General features: G+C 39.8%; 1 protein-coding gene across 2 annotated transcripts in view; it reads right to left on the reverse strand.

Annotated features, from left to right (window-relative positions):
• Positions 1-25,436, reverse strand: part of MDGA2 (MAM domain containing glycosylphosphatidylinositol anchor 2) — a 544,404-nt gene that overhangs the window by 103,358 nt on the left and 415,610 nt on the right. For both annotated transcript variants that reach the window (XM_056546350.1, XM_056546349.1), the window contains exon 8: positions 4,084-4,377. In XM_056546350.1, coding sequence (XP_056402325.1) covers positions 4,084-4,377 — 294 coding nt within the window. The remainder of the gene's footprint in view (positions 1-4,083; positions 4,378-25,436) is intronic.

Raw genomic sequence — 25,436 nt, forward strand, 5'->3', positions numbered from 1 at the left:
AATCTTAATCCTTCCAGTACTTATTAGCTGCTGAATACTGCAGCGGAAATTCTTTTCTTTTTGAAACACAGTGCTCTCTGCTGACATCTCTGTCCATTTTAGGAACTGTCCAGAACAGCATATGTTTGCTATGGGGATTTCCTTTTACTCTGGACAGTTGCTAAAATGGACAGAGATGTCAGCAGAGAGCACTGTGGTCATGATGTAAGCATAGAGCTCTGTGTTTCAAACGGAAAAAAATTTCCACTGTAGTATTCAGCAGCTAATAAGTACTGGAAGAATTAGGATATTTTAATAGAAGTAATTTACAAATCTGTTTAACTTTCTGGCACCTGTTGATTTAAAAAAAAAAAAAAAGTTTTTCACCGGAGTACCCCTTTAAACATATAAATTATGTAAAATAAATCATCATAAATATTTATAAATATATACTGTATGTATATATATATATATATATATATATATATATATATATATATAGTTGTTTTTTATTTATTTACTATTTTTTTATGTAAAAACTGTTGCATTTTCAGTAAATACCATATACCTCGGATATTACCATAAGCTTTAATTAGTCCATAGAGCACAAAGAGAAAAAAATAAAATGGCATCATTATGAATCTATTCCGCAGGTGGATTGTGGGTTTTTTCGGAATTCGTGCGGCGAGCGGAGCTGATGCAGCAAATATCAGTCTAGTGGAAAACTAATCTCCTGGTGCTAATTGCCTGTGACATAGGTGCAGAACATGGGATGATCTAAGCATGAACCCGCAGATTGGTTACCGCCTGATAATTGCGCTGTAGGGATTTCAGAGGAGTAATTTTTCTATCTATTATTTGCTAAAAAGTTCAGCTACATTAAGAAAGAACAAAAGTAGATTAAGTCGAAAAAAAATACTGTGAGGCTACGTTTAGATGGCAGAATATCCACAATTCTGTACAAATTCCTTTCCATTCAGCTCTGCTGAACAGAATTTGTACTGAATTGTGGAAATTTCTGACGGAATTGCTACGGAAATGTGGCCGATTTTCGGCGGAAATGGAATTCTCCTGAAATTCAAAGCCCCATCCGCGTTGTTGGGATTCCACTGCGGAATTCTGCAAAATTAAAGGCAGGTCTTTCGATTTTGTGGAATTTCTGCTGAGTGAATGTCACAGCGGAATCCCATTAAAGTCAATGGACAGTCAATTTCGGCAGAATTTCTGGTGGCTTTCCGCATGGAAATTCTGCTGTCTGAACATAGCCTTACATTGACGCAAGCCTAAGAGCAACAATATTTTTCATAACTTTGGCCCAAGCCAACCCTAATTTAAGTCCAAAGGGCCATGGATCCTGCCCCCCCCCCCCCCCCCCCTGCCCAAATTAGCTTTTTCTTGGGTCGCTGCTTTATTGTTACAGGAATTTTTATTATTCATATACTGTATAAAATGAAAATCAAAATATTTTTTTTAAGTTCATCTTAAAATGGAACAAATGATTCCCAAATGTTTTTTTTTCCAGGACTGGGAAATTGATGGCCTATTAGAGATAAGTGCATCAATTTCAAAAGAACTGAAGTTACCTGAAATTTCCCCAAAAATTCTGATTCATCTAAATCGGAAATATTTTTTTTCATTTCAGGCTAATTGCTTAGTTACAGGAACAGGTACGCCTGTAAGTAAGCAAAAAGGAGTCCCTGCTCCTGTACACTGTATAGAAACCTAAACTGTCCGTCTCTCTGCTCAGTTTACACTTGTTGGGCTGAAGGCAGAATGCCTGGCCCTAAGAAGGTCTGTAATTGCCTAGAGCAATGTTTTTCAATCTGGGTGCCTCCAGCTGTTGCAAAACTACAACTCCCAGCATACTGGGAGTTGCAGTTTGCAACAGCTGGAGACTCCCTGGTTAGAAAAATCTGCCCTAGAGGTATGTAGCAATGTCATCCACATCGCCACTTACTTGCTACATTCGCTGGGCCTGCCACTCTGCACTCAGGCTAAATGTTAACTGAGCAGCGAGACATACAGTGTACACCTCACCGCTCAGTTACAGGAACAGAATCTCCTGCTTTTACACAACTCACTGCTCCAGTATTTACTGTCCTTGATGTCCTACAGAATGGTATAAGGCTCCGCAGAAAGTACAAAAAGAAGCAGGGACTCCTGTCAAAGGCAGGAGTCCCTGCTCTTGCACACTGAGCAGCATGAAGGTAAGCAGTGATGCTGTATGCATCGCCGCTTACACTCACTAATACATTCACTGGTTCTGAGTGCTCTGAACCCCTCCTAGCAAGTGTTTACAGCCAATTCCAAATTGACTGTCAAATTTGATCCTACAGGGAATCGACCAAAAAACAAATTTTGTGAAATGTATTCATCTCTACATCCTTAGGGGAGCGCCATACTTTCTAAAATCAGCTAGGGCAGTGGAATTCCACCAGAAGAACTTACTGTGAGGACGATCCTCCATCTATACAGAACATGTTCACATTCACTTGGCATCATTAACCTTGTTTTTATCATTGTCCATGAAGCATTTATAATTGGTAAAGTATATTAGATTATTGGGGACTCTACAGGAACAGAGGTAAATATTCTTAAACACTTGTCACACATTTAAACTTGCAGAGTGTCCAAAGTGTTTCAGAATAAGTTATGGTCCTCGGTAGTCACAGCTCTGAAACGCCATCAGTTTAAGTGGTGCACATGTGGACCAGTGTATGTGGTATTTTGTCTTAACCTCTTTCTGTCTTAGCCCCTGATGAAACCTATTTATTAAGGGGGGAAACATGTCGGTTTGGCATTTTAAGCCTGACAGGATTTCTTGTTTAAGGGGAAGGTGTTTGCCTTTACCTATAAATACATAGTGTATCTGTTGGGAAACTATTACTATGTCTGTGACACCCAGTGATGTTCAATATTATTCTTGCTGACTATGTGTTATCATAATTAGTTGTTTTTTTTGTTTGTTTTTTTGATGGCTGGTCTCGCAAATGTTTATTTTTAACATCATACAAAATGAGTCTCCTCTCAGGTTTTCCCAGGTTGCAGTGCGGCCCGAGACATTACATCACTAGTCGGGTGTTCAGAGGCAGTGTGACTGCTTCAATGGGTGAAGCAACCATTGGGTGGGAAGTAGATAATTCTCTACAGGGCTGCAGAAAATTGTCCCAGGTGTGCCTCAATGGGTGGGGTGGCTGATGTGTGGGAGGAAAAAAGTGGCCTCACACTTACAAACAAGGGATCCTGGGACTTGTAGTTGGAAGGATGTAACTCCAACAAGAAATAGCCATTTCACAAAAATAAATCAGCAGCATTATGGTGGACTCACAACACAGCCATTTAGCCCTAAGACAAGCACAGATTCTTCCTAAGCATGTCTATCACTGTCTATTAGGTAAGTACTAAAATTACCATATGGTGAATAACGCCTTTCATTTTCCATCTGTGGCACTATTGTGACTCAATCTATAAGACGTAAAACCAAGTGATTGGGTCCAAGGCCATCTCCGAAAGGGGTTGTATTCTGCTGTATGTTTCTACTGTAGTGAAGAATATATGGATACTGTATGTTCACTAGAACCAGAAAAATGTTGAGTAAAGCTTAGAACAAGTTCCTTCTTCCAGGTTAAACCCCCTCAAAGGACAAGGGGACACTCCCTCCGTCTGGAGAAGAAAAGGTTTAGTCTCAAGGAGTGACACACCTTCTTTACCATAAGAACTGTGAATTTATGGAACAGTCTACCTCAGGAACTGGTCACAGCAGAAACAGTTGAAAGCTTTACAACAGGGTTAGATACATTCCCAGAACAAAATAACATTAATGCTTATGCAGAAATATAATCACATCCCTTCCCCTTCATCCAACCATACCCCTTCCCTTCAATTCCTTGGTTGAACTTGATGGACGTATGTCTTTTTCCGACCATACTAACTATGTAACTATGTATAAAAACAAAGGTTTATATTTTCTCTAAACTTAATCACAACCTTCTCCCCTCAGCTTGGGGATATATCACTTTTTATTTAACAAGAATTGACAGCTATTTCTTCGCCGCATTGTAAACATAGTAAAAAAATAATCTGGCAGTGACCTTTTGTACTCACATTGCACAATCAGCTGAACCAAAGCTTCTCTGGGCTTCACATTAAATCCATTGTATTGACTGGTCTGACACCTGTAGGTTCCCGTCATATCCCGAGATACATTGACGATCCTTAATATTCCGTCATAGCTCTCCATCTGCATGGTGCCATCGGGCATCGGGACTTCCTTGTCCGCTCTGGACCACATGATAATCGGCTTTGGCTTCCCAGATACTTGGCACTGCAGTTCGATGGTGTCGCCCTCTCTGGCCACCATTGGGGACTTGCCTTTTGGAACTGTGAGATTTGGGGGAACTAAAAGAAAGAGAAGAAAGAAAGATGTAAAGGTGATGTAAGATGTGGTGCACTTCTTTAGGGTACGTTTACAAGTCACTAATTCTGCAAATGGGATTTATGCTACAGCGTTCCGCAAGCGGAATTTCCACAGCAGAAAATCCAATAGCGGATTGTGTTGCTACCCATTGAAATCGATGGGGTCACAACATATTCTGCTTGCGGATTTTCAATTGCCCAAATTCCACCTGTAGAATTCTGTATTGGAACATCCACTAACTGAGTTACGTGTGAACGTTCCCGTTCACACGTTGTGCCGTGCGCTAATAACCCTTTAGACGGGGTGTTCAAAGTTAATTGCCGCGTCTAAAATTAAATTAAAAGCTTCCCGGCAGCTCAGTCGGGATGATCGGGACCATCGTGGTGAAATCGCAATGTCCCGTGGAATTATTCTTTTTTTTTTTTTCAAATCAACCAGTGCCAGATTTGTAAATTACTTCTATAAAAAAATCGTAATCCTTCCTTCTAGTACTTATCAGCTGCTGTATGCTCCAGAGGAAGTTGTGTAATTCTTTCCAGTCTGACCACAGTGCTCTCTGCTGACACCTCTGTCCATATCAGGAACTGTCCGGAGTAGTATAGGTTTGTTATGGGTATTTTCTCCTGTTCTGGACATGGACAGAGATGATGGCAGAGAGCACTGTGGTCAGACAGCAAAGAACTACACAACTTCCTGTGTAGCATACAGCAGCTGACAAGTACTGGAAGGATTACGATTTTTTAATAGAAGTCATTTACAAATCTGTTTAACTTTCTAGCACCAGTTGATTTGAAAATAAATAAATAGTTTTGGGAAATAAATAAATAGTTTTCCAGCGGAGTACCCCTTTAAATAAAATCTGCAGTTCAGCCATACAATAAATGAATAACAAAAAAACACAATTTAGCATTGTTTGAATGGAGCTGATGAAGTTATTATTAGAATTTCACCAACCACTGTCTAGGCATGCTGGGAGTTATAGTTTTGCAACATCTGGAGAGCCAAAGTTTGAAGACCAATGACTTAGAACGTGATTTTAATATAATTTAATAATATTATTATTAATAATAAATATAATAATATATATATATATATATATATATATATATATATATATATATATATACATATAATCCTCTAATTCAGTGTTCTCCAAATGATCTATCTATATCATTTTGAGAACCCTGAATTAAATAATAAAAATAATATTATATATATGTATATATATATATATATATATATATACATACAAACACACACACACACACACACATATATATATATATATATATATATATATACATATATATATATATATATATATATATATATACATATATATATATAGAGAGAGAGAGAGAGAGAGAGAGAGAGAGAGAGAGAGAGAGAGAGAGAGGTATATATGTCAGATAGTAATATATATATATATATATATATATATATATATATAGTAATAACATTTATAGTATAACTATATATATATATATATATATATATATATATATATATATATATATATAAACAATCTTCTAATTTAGTGTTCACCAAACTATCTATCTACTATCTATATCATTTGGAGAACCCTGAATTAGAGCATAATTTTAATTAAAAAAAAATAAAAAAAATATATATATATATATATATATATATATATATATGTATATTAATTTTATGAATTTTACTATTACATGATGTTTTTCTTATATTCTTTTATTGAACATATACACAAACTATAAGTACAGTATTTATAACAGCACGTAAGACCCAGTGTGATTTTTTCTTGTGCTGTCTTAAAGCTTCGGAAAACAGTCTGATTTAATTTAAGGAAGGGAGAAAAAAAAAAAGAAAAAAAAAAAATTTTGTTGTTTCAATGGAGCTGGTAAGTTATTATTAGAATTTTGCCCGAAGCCTTTGTTATGTACAGAAAAAACAAACAAACAAAAAAAAAAGAAAAAAACATGGGTCAGTGAGTGGAAAATCAGCTGGTGGATGAGCGAAGGCTTCGTGCCGAGGAGTCTTCATGTATATAATCAGTGTAGTATACGACAGTCTTGGCGAGCGTCTCTGCTAACTGCTCCGTCGTGTCTCTCCCAGCAGGTGCTGCTGCTGTATTACTATTTCATGCTCACAAACCGCACATACAGCCGGTGATCAGCCAGCCCGGTGTGGTAACAAAAAAATATCGAATTAAAAAAACACATAAAATGCCTTTTAAACATATTGAAACGGGACCTCAAGGATTTCCGATAGCTTTGTGTCCTTCTGTAGGTGCCGCCGGCCTCCCTTAATGAGCCTCCCACCAACTATGGATAACCTCCGAAACTCATAAAAATAAGACAAAGCTCCGTGGCCGGATGTCTTTACAGTCATAGATTACAAAAAAAGTACTCTCACAGCCCCTAGGATCCCTCCACAACAGTGGTCTTAAACTATGGCACTCCAGGTGTTGCAAAACTTCAACTCCCAGCATGCCCGGACAGCCGTTGGCTGTCCGGGCATGCTGGGAGTTGAAGTTTTGCAACATGAAAAAAGTACAAAATAACGTCATCCCTAAGCCTAAAAACGATCATCTCATACCTTCTAACTATTAACCTGACCTTGACTACCAGCATGCACCTACAAACCCCAACACACGTTTCGTGAAGGTTTCATCAGGGGGCTGAAGGTCAGGTCAATAGTAGTGTTGAGCGGCATAGGCCATATTCGAATTCGCGAATATTTGCGAATATATGGCCGAATATTCGTCATATATTCGCAAATAATCGCATATTCTCGTTTTATTTTCGTATATGCGTAAATATGCGAAAATTCACGTATGCGAAAATAACATATACGAAAATGAGCATATACTAAATTAGCATAAGCAAAAATGCGCATATGCGTTAATTAGCATATGCTAATTTTCGCATATGCGAAAATTCGCATACCAGTCTCTCACGCAGTAGTATTAGAGCCTTCTTTACACCACACAAGCTGGAAGCAGAGAAAGATAACTGTCATGTGTACAGTCAAAAAAAAATAAAAATAAATAAAAACTATATTTGTAATTACGAACATGTAGCGCTATATTCGCGAATATTCGTGAAATATCGCGAATATTCGCGAGCAACACTGGTCAATAGTAGTGTTGAGCGGCATAGGCCATATTCGAATTCGCGATATTTCGTGAATATATGGACAAATATTCGCCATACATTCGCTAAATTCGCACATTCGTAATATTCGCGGTAATTTTTGCATATACGAAAAATTGTATAGGGAACAAATTCGCACATAAAAAAATAATGTTCGAAAATTCGCATAAGCAAAAATTCGCATATGCAAAATTAACATAAAAGGAAAATTCGTGTTTGTGAAAATTCGCATGTGCGCAAATTTGCATATACACATTTTCGCATATGTGAAAATTCGTATGCCAGTCTCACACAGTAGTATTAGGAAGCAGAGAGGGATGATCACTGTGATGTGTACTGTGCAAAAAAAATAAATAAAAAAAAAATAAAAAAAAATAATATTTGTAATTGCGAATATAGTGCTATATTCGTGAATATGCGATATTCGCGAATAAAATTTGAATTGCGAATATTCGCAAGCAACACTAGTCAATAGTTAGAAAGTAGAAGATGATCCTTTTTGGGCACAACACTACCTACACATAAAGACAAAATTCAAAAAGGAAGGAAGAAAAACATTAAAGGGGTATTCCAGGAATTTTTTTTTTTGACTATGCTACAGGGACAGTAAAGTTAGTGTAGTTCATAATATAGTGTCTGTACCTGTGTGTGACGGTTTTCTCACAATTCTTATGTGATTTTTCACCCCAATCTTTATTTTTAACAGCATACAATTGACTGTTGTCTCAGATTTTTCCCAAGTTGCAATGTGGCCGAGACCTGACTCACTAGTCAGCTGATGACAGGGAGCCTGTCTGCTTCAATGGGTGGAGCGATCGCTTGGTGGGAGAGAGATCAATCTGAAACTAATGCTACAGCTCTAGGCACCCTGATTGAAAACCACAGGTCTTTTGAATGGATGCAGCTCATTTATGTTTCAATGGGTGGGGTGGCTGATGTGTGGGAGGGAGGAAAAGGGAATTATGGGATTTGTAGGCAAAAGAAGAAAACTCAAACAGGAAATACCAGTTCACAAAAAGCTAGAAACAGCGTTATGGTAATCTCACGACAGACAAGTGCAGATCCTTCCTAAGCATGTCCATTACTGTCTGGCAGGTACGTACTAAAATCACCTTATGGTGGAGAACCCCTTTAATACCTGCCATGTGTGTTGTCTACCACCATGCACCTACAAACTCCAACGCACGTTTCATGGAGGCTTCATCTGGGGGCTTTGTCAGATGCTGCAAAACTTCCACTCCCAGCAGCCATTAGCTGTCTGGGCATGCTGGGAGTTGAAGTTTTGCAACACCTGGAAGCCACAGTTTGAGACCAACGCTATACAACAATACCAAAAATGACTAATTAACGTCATTCCTAAGCCCAAAAAAGATCATCTTCTACATTCTAACTATTGACCTGACCTCCAGCCCCCCCGATGAAGCCTTCACGAAAAGCATGTTGGGGTTTGTAGGTGAATGGTGGTAGACAACACACATGGCAGGTATTATTGCTTTTCTTCCTTCCTTTTTGAGTTTTGTCTCTATGTGTAGGTACTGTTGTGCTCACTATACATTACTGTTTGTCAGTCCCTGTCCATTCATCTGTTTTGGTTTTGGCCTTTCTGATTATTTCTGTGACTTTTATAACATTTCCCATTATCATGTGATGTTCGGTCCTGTCCTTAGATCCATATTCTAATTTTGTGTTGTTTTTGATGTTTTTTTTTTTCTTTTTTTTAATCTATCTCTAATAATAAAAATCTTGTAATATTTTGCACTGACTGGTGTCTATATTTGGGGATTAATGTATTGTGTGTCCCAGTCGCGGTTACATCTGATGCCGCTTATTTTTGGAGTAATTATTTCTGGAGCGCCACAGCTTGAGACCACTGGTCTACAACTATATTCTTCGAGGTTCCCCAATAGCAAAAAAATGACTTGCCGCACAAATTAAAGTCATCCCTAAGCCCTATCATCTCCTATCTTCTAACTATAGAGCTGACCTCCATCTGAACACAGATAATAAACTCCTCCATCCTCCCAACCTCAACCCATAACTCTCATCCCGATTCACAAAGATCGAGATTGGTCCTTTCCACCAAGCTCCAAAAAAGTATTACATATCATACAAGCCTCCCATCAAAAGAAGACCCCCTCTTGTGGTTTTAGCCTTACAGTAGATAATGTATAGGTTTTGGGCAAACTTTCGAGGACTTATTTGTTCACAGAGCTGAGCATGCTGGGATTTGATGGTCTTTTTGTATCTGCAGAGAAAGAGAGCAGACTCGGCACTGCTGTGCCAGCTGGCGGACTTCAAGGAGGGCACTGGTGCCTGCGGTGGGAACTCGGATGGTGCTCAAACTCAAACAACACAGTTCAATAAGTCTTGATAGAAGATGAATAAAGAGTCAGCAACTCACCAACGCTGGTTCACGTGAGGACCTTCTTTATTGCTGCATACTTACTTACAAACAGTAGGGGAGAGACTGACAACAGGGGGTACACAAGTCGGCAACTTGTGTACCCCCTGTTGTCAGTCTCTCCCCTACTGTTTGTAAGTGAGTATGCCGCAATAAAGAAGGTCCTCACGTGAACCAGCGTTGGTGAGTTGCTGACTCTTTATTCATCTTCTATCAAGACTTTTTGTATCTGCATTGAGAATGGTATACTCTAACCCAATGGTCCCCAACCCAGTCCTCAAGGCCCACCAACATTACCGTTTTCTTCCTTTACTCCATCGGAATAGAATAAATCGTGGACTGTTGGTTGTCCTTGAGGACTTGGTTGGGGATCACTGCCCTAACCCCCAAACTACATCAAAACTACCTTCTACCTCCAAAGTCCTTATGTTACTCCAACATGTCACAGATGCCTCCCTTTTACTGTTATTTCCACCATTGCTTGGAACCACTATCAGATCCCACCCAGATGTAACAGGTTTACACAGAGGCCCAGGGAATAAAAACATATAGACCAATATATTACAGTGGTCTCCAATATGTGGATGTCCAGATGCTGGGGGTCCATAGTGTGGAGCCCACTGGTATATTGTCTGTTTCCCAGTTCCTTAAAAATAATATAATAGAAGGAATAAAAAAAAACTTCACTCAGAGGGGGAGAAAATAAAAAAAAATTTAAAAATATGAGATGAGACCATAATTTATGACACACTTACTTAGATCGGGGGAGATATGTATTATTATTCAACTCCCCCCTTCCTGGTGTCGCCTGTATCCTATCCAATCAACACTCCAACTTCCATTGATGACGTTAATGAATAAATCCTTGATTGCTTCTTCTAAAGTTTTATTAAGTACAGCGACGCGTTTCTGAGGTTACACACTACCTCCTTCATCAGGCATAACTTTAACAAATGTTAACACTGATATATATATATATATATATATATATATATATATATATATATATACGTAAAATAATGATCATCACTTTAGAAGAACCGAGCAAAGATTTATTCATTAATGTCACCAATGGAAGTTGGAGTATAGATTGGATATGGGCGACACCAGGAAGGGGGAAGTTGGATAATCATGTATATATTTTCCTCCCGATCTAAGTAAGTGTGCCATAAATTATGGTCTCATCTCATATTTGGAATTTCCTCCCCCTCTGAGGCAGTAAACAAATCACCCTAGCAAAGTAGAGATTTTTTTTTTTTAGGTATTTGCTTTTCAAACATGAACTCCGATGACTTAAAGGGGTACTCACCTACCTTAGCAATTGGAACATTTTGTTCTGAACGCTGAGTGCATGCACCCAGGGCTCATGATTAGTGTTGAGCGGCATAGGCCATATTCGAATTCGCGAATATTCGCGAATATATGGACGAATATTCGTCATATATTCGCGAATATTCGCATATTCGTTATACCCTCGTTTTATTTTCGCATATGCGAATATTCGCGTATGCGAAAATTAACATATGTGAAAATTTGCATATACAAAATTAACCCATGCGAAAATTCGCATATGCGAATTTCTGCACGTCAGTCTCACACAGTAGTATTACAGCCTTCTTTACACCACACAAGCTGGAAGCAGAGAGGGATGATCACTGTGATGTGTACTGTGAAGAAAAAAAAAAACAAAAAAAAACCGAATATTCGTAATTACGAATATATAGCGCTATATTCGCGAAATTCGCGAATTCGCGAATATGCGATATTCGCGAATAATATTTGAATTGCGAATATTCGCGAGCAACACTACTCATGATGTCACGACCGCTGGTGATGTCACACCACACTCCCTCAATGCAAGTTTATAGGAGGGGGCAGCCCGCACCCAGCGTTCGGAACAAAATGTTCTGCTGGGGCAGTGGAGTACTCCTTTAAAACTAACCACTTAGTTAAGATAATGCATAAAATAGCCATGACTATGTCACTGCTGTTTAGAAAATAAATAATAAATAAACTCTATCCAAGTCCCTCACAGCTCTTAATTCATGCACTTCTGGCCCCCCCCATTGCTTACTGTTTCTGCCTGCTTCCTGGTTGGGGAGATGGTGCAGGACATGTCTGCTCAGCCAATCACTGGCCAATGTTGAACACTGCTGCGGCAGGTCCTGCTCTGACTCCCTGACCTAAAAGCAGGTAGAAACAGTGAGCAGTGGGGGAATGGGAGCTATGGGGAACCAGGCTAGGTAAGTATGACTTTTTTTTTGTGTTTTTGTAAATGCCCACCTACACATACATTTTCCCCCCACTGGAATATCCCTTAAAAATAAAAATAAACCTTTATTGAAAGAACATTTAAAAAACTCAGGGTTCTAGCTGGCGTGTTTTTTCAGCGTATGTATTGTTAGTTATGATACCATGACTACATACAGCTGAAATGTGTCGGTTGGAACACCAAAAAAAAACACAAAAAAAAAAGATTTTGGTTTTTCACCCCATTAAAAAGCCGCTTGTGTGAGCCCATAATATTTTATAATGAATCATTGAATCACAATAATTGATACTAATAAATTCCATAGGATGTCCACGGATAAACCCAAAATAGCCTCATATGCAATGTATTTGTCCTCAGATAAAATATTTATACAGGCGAGGAGCGAATCGGTGTCTAGTCTTTATTACAAAACTGGATATTTTTCATACGGCCATTTAGGAAGATCTTGTTCTGTGTCTGCTTTGCCCTTTGCTGAGAATATTACCATAAATAGCTCTGGCCTTTTACGAGCGTGGCCTTTTCTCTATACCTGAGGTCAGGAACAGAAAGCAGCTCTGTACGGCAGTATAAGTTATGTGTCCTAATAATACCGCTCTACTGATGGGAAGAACTGGTTTCCTATGTTTTTTTTTTTTTTTTTTTAAGATAATCTTGAAGGTGTTTTATAGGGCTTTATTATCGATGACCCATCCTTAAAGGGGTACTACAGTGGAAAACAACTTTATTTTTAATCAACTGGTGCCAGAAAGTTATACAGATTTATAAATTACTTCTATAAAAAAATCTTAATCCTTCCAGTACTTATCAGCTGCTGTATCCTACAGAGGAAGTTCTTTTCTTTTTGAATTTCCTTTCTGTCTGACCACAGAGCTCTCTGCTTACACCTCTGTCCATGTCAGGAACTGTCCAGAGTACGAGCAAATCCCCATAGCAAACCTCTCCTGCTCTGGACAGTTCCTGACATGGACAGAGGTGTCAGCAGAGAGAACTGTGGTCAGACAGAAAGGAAATTCAAAAAGAAAAGAACTTCCTCTGTAGTATACAGCAGCTGATAAGTAATGGAAGGATTAATATTTTTTAAAAGAAGTAATTTACAAATCTGTTTAACTTTCTGGCACCAGTTATTTTAGAAAAAAACTGTTTTCCACCGGAGTACCCCTTTAAGATATGCTATTAATACAACATCTATAGAGGTCCAACCAAACGCAGCATCCTGGTAAATATTTAAATCAAGGAGCCCCTTCATTTACCCAAGCACAGCGCCATTCTTACACTAGAGGTTGTATTTGGCATTGCAGCTCAGTTGCACTCAAGTAAATGGGACTTATCTGCAGTACCAGGTACAGTCACAACCATATCAACCTTATTAGGTGCTTAGGGTCAGACCCTCGCCAATCCAATCAAGTGACTAAGGATAGGCCATCGGTGTTAAAGAAGCCCTCTGGGTTTTGTTTTTGTGCCCATATCACGCATAATCACTTTGTTTCATTCCAGCACAGCTGCATCCGTGCATTTCATTGCTGTAACTTGGTCATGTGATCACCATCCTGACCCACAGGAAATCACAGTGTTTAATGTGTCAGATAAAGTGGTCAGTCCAGGGTCAGCTGACTTCCTATGAACTACAGGATGACATCATTACCTACCATAGTTCTCCTAACAGCTCACAGACCAGCTCTATCTGTATACTGCTGTTGCTAGCTCTATGGGATCAACATAGAACAAATAAAAGTAAATAAAAGCTACAAAACTGTAAAAATGTAATATAAGAACTAGCCTGAAGAAGTCGAATCTCCATAAAACACCTCAGTTGTGATGATGGGTACATTCACATGTACAGGATCTGCTGCATGTTTTTGCTGCAGAAAATATGCTGCAAAAATATGCAGCAGATCCTGTAAGGGTAAGCGTACCTTATAGCTAATATTTCTCGATAAGAAAACGCATTAAAAACTGCAGGAAATCATTTCTGTGCTGGCCTCTACCTCATTCTCTAACAATAGCCTATGCTGCACTGTATAAGCAGAGTGCTTCTTTAAAGATCTGTAAAACCTGTTCATGAATTAGAAAACTCCCCTTTAAGAACATGGTTGTATAATTAATCCATGTGATATAAAGATGTAGCATCCACCATCTTGAGTGCGGTGTGGCAACATCTTCACAGCACAGCATGCCATGGCACTTTAGCCTCATATCTGACCCAACAAATTTGTTGGGCCAATTGCAATAGGCGAGCGACACTGCACATAGTACTGGATGCATCACTGCTAAATAACTCGTACCTTGCCCGACCAATGTAAAGTGAGCACGAAGGTACAAGAAGAGGTAGTCAAGGCATAAACAGGTGTCCCCGCTCCTGTACATACAGTTCACAGAAACAACATTGGTAGCTGCAACTTCTGTTGATCTGTAACATGGCACCAGTAAAAATATATGGGCCTGCACCAAACCGCCATGAGTTTTGTTGCAAAAAAGAGTGAACCCTTCAGATTTACCTGGATTTCGGCATTAATTACTAGTATTAATGTAATTTAACCCTTATCAAATGCAAAGTGCCCTGGCACAATAAAAAAACCAATAACAATAATAAAAATAGTAATAATAATAATGTGATCTGATCGTTCAGTAAGTCACAATTTCTTGTGTTTCATGGTGGTCTCACAATTCTTCTGTGATTTTTTTCCCCAATGTTTATTTATAACAGATTACGAAATGAGTGTCGTCTCATGTTTTCCCAGGTTGCAGTGAGGCCCGAGAAATTACATCACTAGTCAGGTGTTCCTAAGGAACGTGTCTGTGCTTCAATTGGTGGAGCGACCGCTGGGTGGGAGGGAGATTATTCTGCAATAATTTTAGTTTTGCAACAGCTGGAGGCACCCTGGTTAGAGAACACTGGTCTATTGCATTGAAGGGATCATAGGGTGGGGTGGCTGATGTGTGGGAGGGAGATAAGTGACCTTACACCTACAAACGAGGAATTGTGGGATTTTTAGTTTGAGGGAATGAACTCCAACAGGAAATAGCCAGTTCACATAGATAGCCTCAGCTTTATAGTAATCTCACAACATAGCCATTTAGCTCCAAGACAAGCGCAGATCCTTCCTAAGCATGTCCATTACTGTCTGACAGGTACGTACTAAAAGCACCTTATGTTGGAGAACCCATTTAATTACATTGAGTAAACATCCACAGTGCAGGGGGGGAATGAAGAAAAGCTTTGAATTTAATGAACAGTTGCTCGTTTTGTAGCAGCAATCTCTACCAAATGATTCATGTAGCTGTAAATAAGATTTATATACTTTTTGGGCCATTGACACCTGTAATTGTATTTCAGTTGATCGATATGTTTTTATATGTGTGTGTATATATATATATATATATATATATATATATATATATATATATGACAACATGACTATAGTCCCATTTATTCATGTGATAAAGACAGCGTAACAACTCAAGACAAGAGACATGCTTCTTTAACTCATCAGAGAATAGGCCAATGCGGGTTAATTGATTCTCTAACTACTGTTTGCAGAAGACAATGGAGACAGGTATAAATGGTACGGATTGTATATAAATGAAATGATCCAGACCTCTGTATAGGAGAAGAATATTATTTGAAAGGAATGTGTCATACAAAAATTTCCTATAGTTTAAATTCATATTTTATATATTTTTAAGAATTTTTGGTGATTTTTTTTAAATCTAATTTTCCATTTTACTTCCTATATTTTAAAATAATCCTGAAACCTCGCAGTTCCCATTCTGGCCACTAGGGCTTCAACTTAGTGGAGACTTTCCAGTTGTCTCCTTCTTATCATTACAGACAGGACTACAGTGAAAGCTGACTGCAGGGTATAGATAAGACAGGATAACAGTAGCTGTTGCGCAAAGATCAGCCTGCCCCTCCCTCTAGAATGAGCTTTGCAAAGGTTACAGAGAACGCCCAGACACCTTTCCTATTTATATCAATGGGACAGCTTCAGTCTATTGTTGCCTGTGTCCATGGGGCTTGTTGTAAAGCATCTTTAAATAAGCGTTTTCCAAACAGCGTGTCTCCAACTTTTGCTAAAACTACAACTCCCAGCATGCCATTATGTAGCCAAGCCTCTTTTTCTAAGGACACACCCCTTTAAAAAATTTACCAATATGGTGTAAAAAGGGGTCAAATTCATTTGAAAATGTGCCTCACGTCACTTTTTCATAAAATCTGGTGTAAATTATACAAAAAAAAAATAGCAAAAACACCTTTAAAACACCTTTTAAATACCCAATTGTGTAATAATACTGTCATATAATGCACAAAATAATACTGCAATACTCAAATTAGAACACTATATATATTACCTACATTAGCATGCAGCGTTTTCCAATCAGCGTGCCTCTGGCTGTCCAGAAACTAAAACTCCCAGCATACCTCAGAACACATTGGCTGGGGTGTTTCGCAACAGCTGGAGGCACATCAGTCGGAACACTGCCATATAGTGCCCCAATATACTGCCTAAATAACAGGCTGCACATTGGTTAATTTTCCTCAGGAGAGTAATGGTGGTCCCTGCATAGTGAAGACTCAGCAGTTTTTCTCAACCGGGGTTCCTTCGGCTGTTGCAAAACTCCAACTCCCAGCATGCCCGGACAGCCAAAGGCTGTCCGGGCATGCTGGGAGTTGTAGTTTTGCAATACACGGAGGCACCTTGGTTGGGAAACACTGGCCTACACAATTGTTCATCCCTGTATACTGTTATAAAAAAAAAAAAAAAATATTAAATAAATTAAAATTAAAAAATTAAAAAAGATTGCTATAATTTCTGTAGTTAAAAAAAAAGCCGTTAGAAGAAGAAAAAAACCTCAAACTACGTGCATTACATTAGTCATTTCATTAAACAGACTTAGAAAATTCTACAAATGACCTATCTTGTCCCAAAGCGGCTGCATCGCATTAATTCTTTACAGCCATCCGACTGCTTCTGAAGTTCTGCCGCAATCGGGACTCGCCCGGTGGCAAAACGTCGCTTGGAAAAAAAAGAAAACATAAAATAATAAAACAAACATCATCATCGAGACACACGGCAAAAAAAAAAAAAGTGCTTTCCAAAAGTTTACATCTGATTTATTCATGACTCTACGGTGAGGTGGCATTACGGAGATGCTAAAATAACTCGAGCCCATGAGGGATATATATCAAATTGGTTATTTACTGCAGTATATGAGTCATTTTTATGTTTTACCCGGGAGAGGTGGTGCTTTAGAGCATTACGAAACGAAGAATTTTACTCCGTCCTTTAAAAAGGCCATGCAAAAAAGTATGAGCCAAGGAATGGAAAAAAAAAACGGATCAATGCGTTTCTGGCTACGCTAGCCTGATAATCATGAGTAAGGGCTAGTGTGGTCAGAAATGCGTCGATCTGTTCTGTTTTTCATTTTTATTAACCATTAGCCCTAATCCTGTGCTTCCAAATCCGGATACATCATCTGGGGCTTAGAGGGGTACTCCGCCCCCAGACATCTTATCCCCTAGTCAAAGGATAGGGGATAAGATGTCATATCGTGGGGGTCCCGCCGCTGGGTAACCCCGCGATCTCCCTGCTGCACCAAATGTTTGTTTAGAGCATCGGGTGCAGCACTGGAGGCTTGTGATGTCATGGCCACACCTCACTTGTGACATCAAGGCCTGGCCCCCTTAATGCAACTCTATGGGAAGGGGCGTGACGGCCGTCAGGCATCCACCCATAGACTTGCATTGAAGGAACATGACCGTGACATCACGAGCCTCTGCACTGCATAGCCAGTCATCTGGCACGGAGCAAAGTTTACTCCATGCACCGGATGTCTGGGGTGCCGCAGCTGTGATCTGACATCTTATCACCTATCCTTTGGATAGGAGATAATATGTCTAGGGGCGGAGTACCCCTTTAAAGAGTCACTGTCATATCCCCCCCCCCCAAAAAAAAAATGTTATATGTTACTCAGCACTTAATCCTGGTCATGAGCATGTAATTGTTATGTGTCTAGCACCTATATTTCTCTCACAAATACCTTTGATCTGTTGCTTACTTGATTCTGTGCTTTGGAGAGGGATTGTCCTTCCTCCCTGAGTCTGCTGTGCTGTGTCTCTCCATCCAATCACTGAAGTCTGATCTGTAACCCCTGTAACCCCTGTTTTCATACTGCAGTCTGATAGGGCAGGAGTGAGCAAAGAGGAATGCTAGTCCCTCCCTCACTTCCTGGGCTTTTTCCCAGCCTGTGCTTGAGCTGGGACAAGGACGATGCTGCAGCCGGACAGGAATATGTTCTGGATGGTATGGGGACCCCTAGTGGTCTTATTTATAAGCCAGGATTTCTATAAAAAGGAATAACATTTTCTTGTGAAGTATATTAGAAAGGTTAATGTTTTGCCAAAAAATTTAAAAATGCACATAATCTCTTAGACTCTGCTCCCTGGGACTTCCCTATGTTAAATATGAAGTGACCCAGCAGGCTTACCGTCACTGCCAAGTAGCAAAATCCAATCTAAATATATGTAATGCATTTTTGAGTCCCAGAGAGCCCCCTCAATGAAGCACAACTTTTTATTATTCTCTCCACTTCCAAAGACAGGACCAAAGCTCTACTGTTTGCCAGCAGTGCTCTCACAGGACTTCATTTCCCTTAATTGTCTGGCTGAATACAGAACAGCACTACCTCCCCATTGTTGTCCCATGACAAAGTGCTGGTGATAGTGCACTGGATTAAATAGATTGGCATTGTACTGGGGGATGATTTACTGTACTATAAATCGGATGTGAAGGGAGAAGGTGTTAATGATGCACTGGGTTTGCAAGGTGCTATGTGAGCAAAATTGAAAGAAACTGCAGCAGCACATGGGTAAAACACGACGTTCCACAAATAGCCTGTTCCACTAGGAGCACTCGCAAATGCGTAATCTCTATAGACGGCAATGCATTTCCGGATTCTTCTAAAAGAATAAAAATGTTCATTCTTTCATCAGAGAGCAGAATCTCCACCAAACGGACATGGGCGTTGGACCCCGATGCAAAACATGTGGCATCTTCTTGTACAGTACAGGGGCCGGCGGGTAGCCTAAGGCTATGTTAAACCGTCAGAATTATTGTGGACAATTTTCCGTGACAGACATTCTGCAGTAGGTACCGGCAAAACATGTCAGCGCCAGTACCTCCAGGAAATGTGCCATCTCCATAGACAGCAATACATTTCCGAGTGGATTCCGCCGAAAGGATTGACGTGTCTTTCGTGTCCCGGTACAGAACACGGTTCTGTATAGTCCTAAAGTCCCCTCAGGTAGAGTCCCTCCAGTCCACAGGACTCTCCTGCAGGATCCTCCTTGGTCATTATTATGATTTATATTGTACATGAATTCTGTATGTTTATTTCAAGTATTGTACAGTGAATATAAACTATGTGTAAAGGTTATTAGGATGTTTACACTGTATAGGACCTTCCTAAGGTCATGTGACATTGTCATGTGATGTGTGATCACCTGATACCCAGAGTTTCAGAGGCACAGGTAACCACAGGCAACCAGCTACCAATGGGCTTTAGTCCAGCCCCTGATATATAAAGGGCTGTAGTCTCCGCACAAGCACAAGTCCTGTACAAGTTCAAGAAAACAAGAGTTTTTTGGGGGGCTCACACTGTGCTAATATGTACCAAGGTTTCTGTGTTACACGTAACCCTACGTGCCAAAAAGGGAATAAAGAATATAGTGGTATACAGACCTCTAGGTATATATTAAATAAATTGTATTAGATGAATATTAGAATTGAGATGTGAGGTAGGTGTGTATGTGCAAGTAGACTAGCAGTAGATGATATGAGTAAAAATTAGTTTATTAATGTAAAATATAGTAGTTCTAGTCCTTGCTATGGATCTACTAAATAGATTAACAACGAATCTGTGCAGAAACAGTTGAAAATAATATTACATTGTGCAAAGAATGATAAAAAATAGTAAATGTAAAATAAAATAATGGGGCAGTCACCAATGGTATAGGAAATTGTGGACAATTATAACGCTTTGTAATCCATAGAAATGCTTTGTAATCCACAGAGATACATTTAGGGTATACTTCAAGTAGAGTTGCAGTCCACTGAAGTTTTTAGCAAAATAGTAACAGAGTATCAAATAAAGTATCAAAAAGTATCCTGTACAAGTTCAGTCCGCCGCCACATCTAATCTATAAGTCTCATCTATATGTCATGTCTACAAGTCAAGTCTCTACTGTCCCTACCAAAGTGATAACAGTAGCACAGTGGCCTCCATCATCATTATTATCACTACAAGTCCAAGCCTGAGAGGTTCCCGTGTCCCGGTCATCTCTATGGAAGTTGTTATACTGCCTTCTTCAGTAAAGTTCCAGTTGCATCAAAACCTGCTTTGGACTCTCATTTAATATATACACCATACAACCACACCCTGGTGTCACGAACACTAGGGGTTAGCAACATCTTGCCCCTGGGGTTAATACCATCTGGCCTCACCACCTACACCGCTACACCCCATGGTCCCGCCATACGCCGGTGGTCTACCACATGTCAATTCTTTCCTCGGAGGCCCGGAATCAGAATTGTTTCCACTGTGGAAATTCCGCTGAGTGCGCGGTGCAACAGAATCCCATTAAGATCAATGCTGCAATGGAATTTCCAAGCAGAATTTTTCAGAAATTCTGTTGTGTGAACAAGGTTTTTTTTTTTTTTTTTTTATCAACTGGTGCCAGAAAGTTAAACAGATTTGAAAATTACTTCTATTCAAAAATCTTAATCCTTGAATTACTTATCAGCTGCTGTATGCTTCACAGGAAGTTCTTTTCTTTTTGAATTTCCTTTCTGTTTGACCACACTGCTCTCTGCTGACACCTCTGTCCATGTCAGGATCTGTCCAGAGTAGGAGAAAATCGCCATAGAAAACCTCTCCTGCTCTGGACAGTTCCCAAAATGGACAGAGGTGTCAGCAGAGAACACTGTGGTCAGACAGAAAGGAAATTGCAAAAAGAAAAGAACTTCCTGTGGATCATACAGCAGCTGATAAGTACTGGAAGGGTTAATATTTTTATATAGAAGTAATTTACAAATCTGTTTAACTTTCTGGCACCAGTTGATTTAAAAAAAAAAAATATTTTACCCCTTTAAGACACCAGGGCCGACTGGTCCCTCTGCACTCCCTTTTGCAGTAGTGATAAGACTGGCTTATGTTCCCCACCTAAATGTAGGACCCCCACACTGCTGTCTATGCTTAACCCCTGCCGCAGCCCATCCTGTTCATCATAGATTAAACCCCTGTAGATATTTTCTCAGTCCGCTATTTAAGCAGTTTTTTTCTTCTTCCCTATGACGCTCGTTCTATTCTGCATCGCACGGATCTTTTAATAGAATAACAGCCAAATAGAGCATGCAAAATGGGCCTAAAATGTCTGTTGGGGACTTATCAAAAATTCATGACTGCATCGCATCAATTGTTATTATGTACAGGTAGCCGATACTGAATGTCTAGTTATTTTATCAGGCCACATTGTTCTAGACCGTGCGGGAGCAATAAATATTACAGAGGGAAGCGATGTCCTGTTTAAACTGGTTTAAAGGGGGAAAAAAACACCGTAGCTACTGCTCATACTTCCTAAATGTCACCATTTTGAGGATAATCTCAATTTTCGAGACAGATTTCACTGTGTGCCATTTCTGTAAAAAGCTTGTTATTTGGGAGCGATATATAGACGACTAACACCATTAAAGGGGTATTCCAAGAAAAAACTTTTTTTTATATATCAACTGGCTCCGGAAAGTTAAACAGATTTGTAATTTACTTCTATTAAAAAATATGAATCCTTCCAGTAATTATTAGCTGCTGAAGTTGAGCTGTTCTTTTCTGTCTGGCAACAGTGCTCTCTGCTGACATCTCTGCTTGTAACTGCACAGGTTTGCTATGGGGATTTGCTTCTACTCCGGACAGTTCCCGAGACAGGCGTCATTAGAGAGCCCTTTGACAGAAAAGAACAACTCAACTTCAGCAGCTCATAAGTACTGAAATTTTAAACATTTTTAATAGAAGTCATTTACAAATCTGTTTAACTTTCTGGAGCCAGTTGATTACATATATATATATATATATATATATATATATATATATATATATATATATAAAAGTTTTTACCTGGATAACAACTTTAAGATATATAGTAACACTTAAGAATATGAAAAGGAAGGTGCTCTCTAGACCAGTGTTTCCCAACCAGTGTGCCTCCAGCTGTTGCAAAACTACAACTCACAGCATGCCCGGACAGCCTCCGGCTGTCTGGGCATGCTGGGAGTTGTAGTTTTGCAACAGCTGGAGACACACTGGTTGGGAAAAACTGGTCTAGACAATCACTTTTGATAGAAGAGCCCATTAATAATTAGCTGATCATAAGACATCCCCCTGCTGACATCACTTGTATAATTTGTCTGCATTGCTACCGCTGGGAAAATGCTGTTGTACATCATTTCTATTGAAATCAGTGAAATGTCTGTGTATTGAATGTAGAGGCTCTTTAAAGGGTACCTCTCATCAAAAAAACTTTTGATATATTATAGATTAATGTATGCAGAATAACTTTACAATTGCATGTTATTAAAAAAATATGCTTCTTTCTATGTAATTTTCCACTTTGAAGAAATGACCACTAGGGGTCTCCCTACCAGTCCTGGCAGCAAGCATTTCAGACTCATGCTGGAGTCCTAAACACTACGAGCTGCCAGTCTGCTTTGTTCACAAAGGAGAACACTCAGAGCTGTCAGCCTGCTTTGTTCACAGCCTGTTTGGCTGTGAACAAAGCAGGCTGGCAGCTCTGAGTGTTTAGGACTCCAGCTTGAGTCAGAAATGCTTGCTGACAGGACTGATCGGGTAAAATACAATAGAAAGAAGCATATTTTTCATTAACATGCTATTGGAAATTTATTCAACATTCATTAATCTAAAATATATCACAAGTTTATTTGATGAGAGGTACCCTTTAAAGGGGTACTCTGGAAAAAAGTTTTTATTTTGTTTTTCGTTTTTGTTTTTTGGGCACTGTCAGAAACAATATTTTTATATTGACCATATTCGAATTCGGGATATTTCGCGAATATATAGACGAATATTCATCCTATATTTGCGAATTTCGCGTATTCGTTATATTCGCCTATTCTTGTATTGGAGGAAGAAAACAGTGGGGGGGGGGGGGGGCAAACTTTACTATTGGTTGCTAGGGATGTTGTTGATAACCTCTGACAAGTGGATTTGTATCATTCTAATTGGCCCACAAGTGAAAAGAAGGAATATGCGCATATACGGAAAAAAGTGAATATTCGCAATTTCGAATATTTAGCGAATATATTCGCAATATTCACGAATTTGCGATATTCGCAATAAATATTCCGGCTCTCACGTACCTCAACCGGACCAGCGCTGAAATCCATTTATATTTTATGAGCCAACCGGAGTCAATCGGTGACCATATTTTAGGTCCGGTCACAAAACCGGATACGGGTCAAAAATGAGCTGAACCGAGTCACTGATTGACTCCGGTCGGCTCATAAAAGTAAATGGATTTCAGCGTTGGTTCGGCTGGGGTACGGGAGAGCCCGGTTTGCCCCTTCCCCAGCCAGATCCAGCACCTGTAATGTAAAAACGAAGTGTGAATGCAGTCTCATATACTTCATAAGAAAATGTTATCTCCTTTTTATAGAAATCATGGCTTATGAGGGAGGGAGGGCGGGCTCAGTGCTTGCTCCAGACACACCCTTTAACGAACAGTGGATGTCAGAACAAGTGAGCAGCAGAATAGGGGGATATGTGAACCAAATACAGAAATCAGACTCATAAAAAACAAATCTGCATGACCTAGTGAGTAACATATAGAAGCATTATTTTTTTCTGTGATATGACAGGTACGCTTCCTTTTCTCTGAAAAAGCGCCACTCCTGTTCCTAGGCTGCGGATGGTACTGCATATGACGGATGTGTGAACAACTCTGCACCTTAAAGGGGTACTCCCCTGCTCAGCGTTTTTTAGAACAAACTGTCCCGAACGCTGGAGCCGGCAACAGAAGCTCGTGACTTCATAGCCCCACCCCCTCATGCTGTCATGCCCTCTCCCATAGAATTGCATTGATGAGGCGGGGCGTGACATCATGGGGGGGCTATGACATCACAAGCTCCCGGGGGCCGGCTCCAGTGTTCGGGACAGTTTGTCCTAAAAAAAATGCTGAGCAGCGGAGTACCCCTTTAACATTGTGCTCTCTGGGAACAGAAGGGTTAACACTAGCCTTTTTCTTTGCACTAGAATGAACCCTTCGGAATGAAGATTGGACTATATGTCGGTGAAGGAACAAAGGGAAGGAACTTCTTTAATCAGTGTCTTTCTTTTATCTGTCCACCCAAGGCGACTGTCAGGATTTCTTGGGTATTACAACCTCCCGGATCTTTCCTCTTCCGGTTATTTGCATAAAATACAACTGGAATTAGGAAAATAACTCCCGGCTATGGAAAGCCATTATAGAGATGAAACAATAGACTGCGCCCAATCTTCTGCTGTACCGGGAAAGGCGCAGATATAAGGGAATACTAAACCCTGCATACTTCTGTATATTGTATCCTATGTAATTGTATACAGTACTTCCTTAACTTACAATAGTAATGGGTTCCACATAGCATATGTTTCCCAACCAGGGTGCCTCCAGCTGTTGCAAAACTACAACTCCCAGCATGCCCAGACAGCTGGAGGCACACTTTCCTCTAATATACATGTTAAATGCTACACTATATTTAAATGGTGTTAGTCGTCGATATATCGCAACCAAATAAAGAGCAATTTATAGAAATGGCACACAGTGTGTAGGGTGCTGTGTGCAGTGTGCTGTGTGTAGGGTGCAGTGTGTAGGGTGCTGTGTGTAGGGTGCAGTGTGTAGGGTGCAGTGTGTGTAGGGTGCAGTTTGTAGGGTGCTGTGTGTAGGGTGCAGTGTGTAGGGTGCAGTGTGTAGGGTGCTGTGTGTAGGGTGCAGTGTGTGTAGGGTGCAGTTTGTAGGGTGCTGTGTGTAGGGTGCAGTGTGTAGGGTGCAGTGTATAGGGTGCAGTGTGTAGGGTGCAGTGTATAGGGTGCATTGTGTAGGGTGCAGTGTATATGGTGCAGTGTATAGGGTGCAGTGTGTGGGGTGCAGTGTGTAGGGTGCAGTGTGTAGGGTGCAGTGTGTAGGGTGCA

This window comes from Hyla sarda, chromosome 11 (genome assembly GCF_029499605.1).
Source record: "Hyla sarda isolate aHylSar1 chromosome 11, aHylSar1.hap1, whole genome shotgun sequence".
NCBI lineage: Eukaryota > Metazoa > Chordata > Amphibia > Anura > Hylidae > Hyla > Hyla sarda.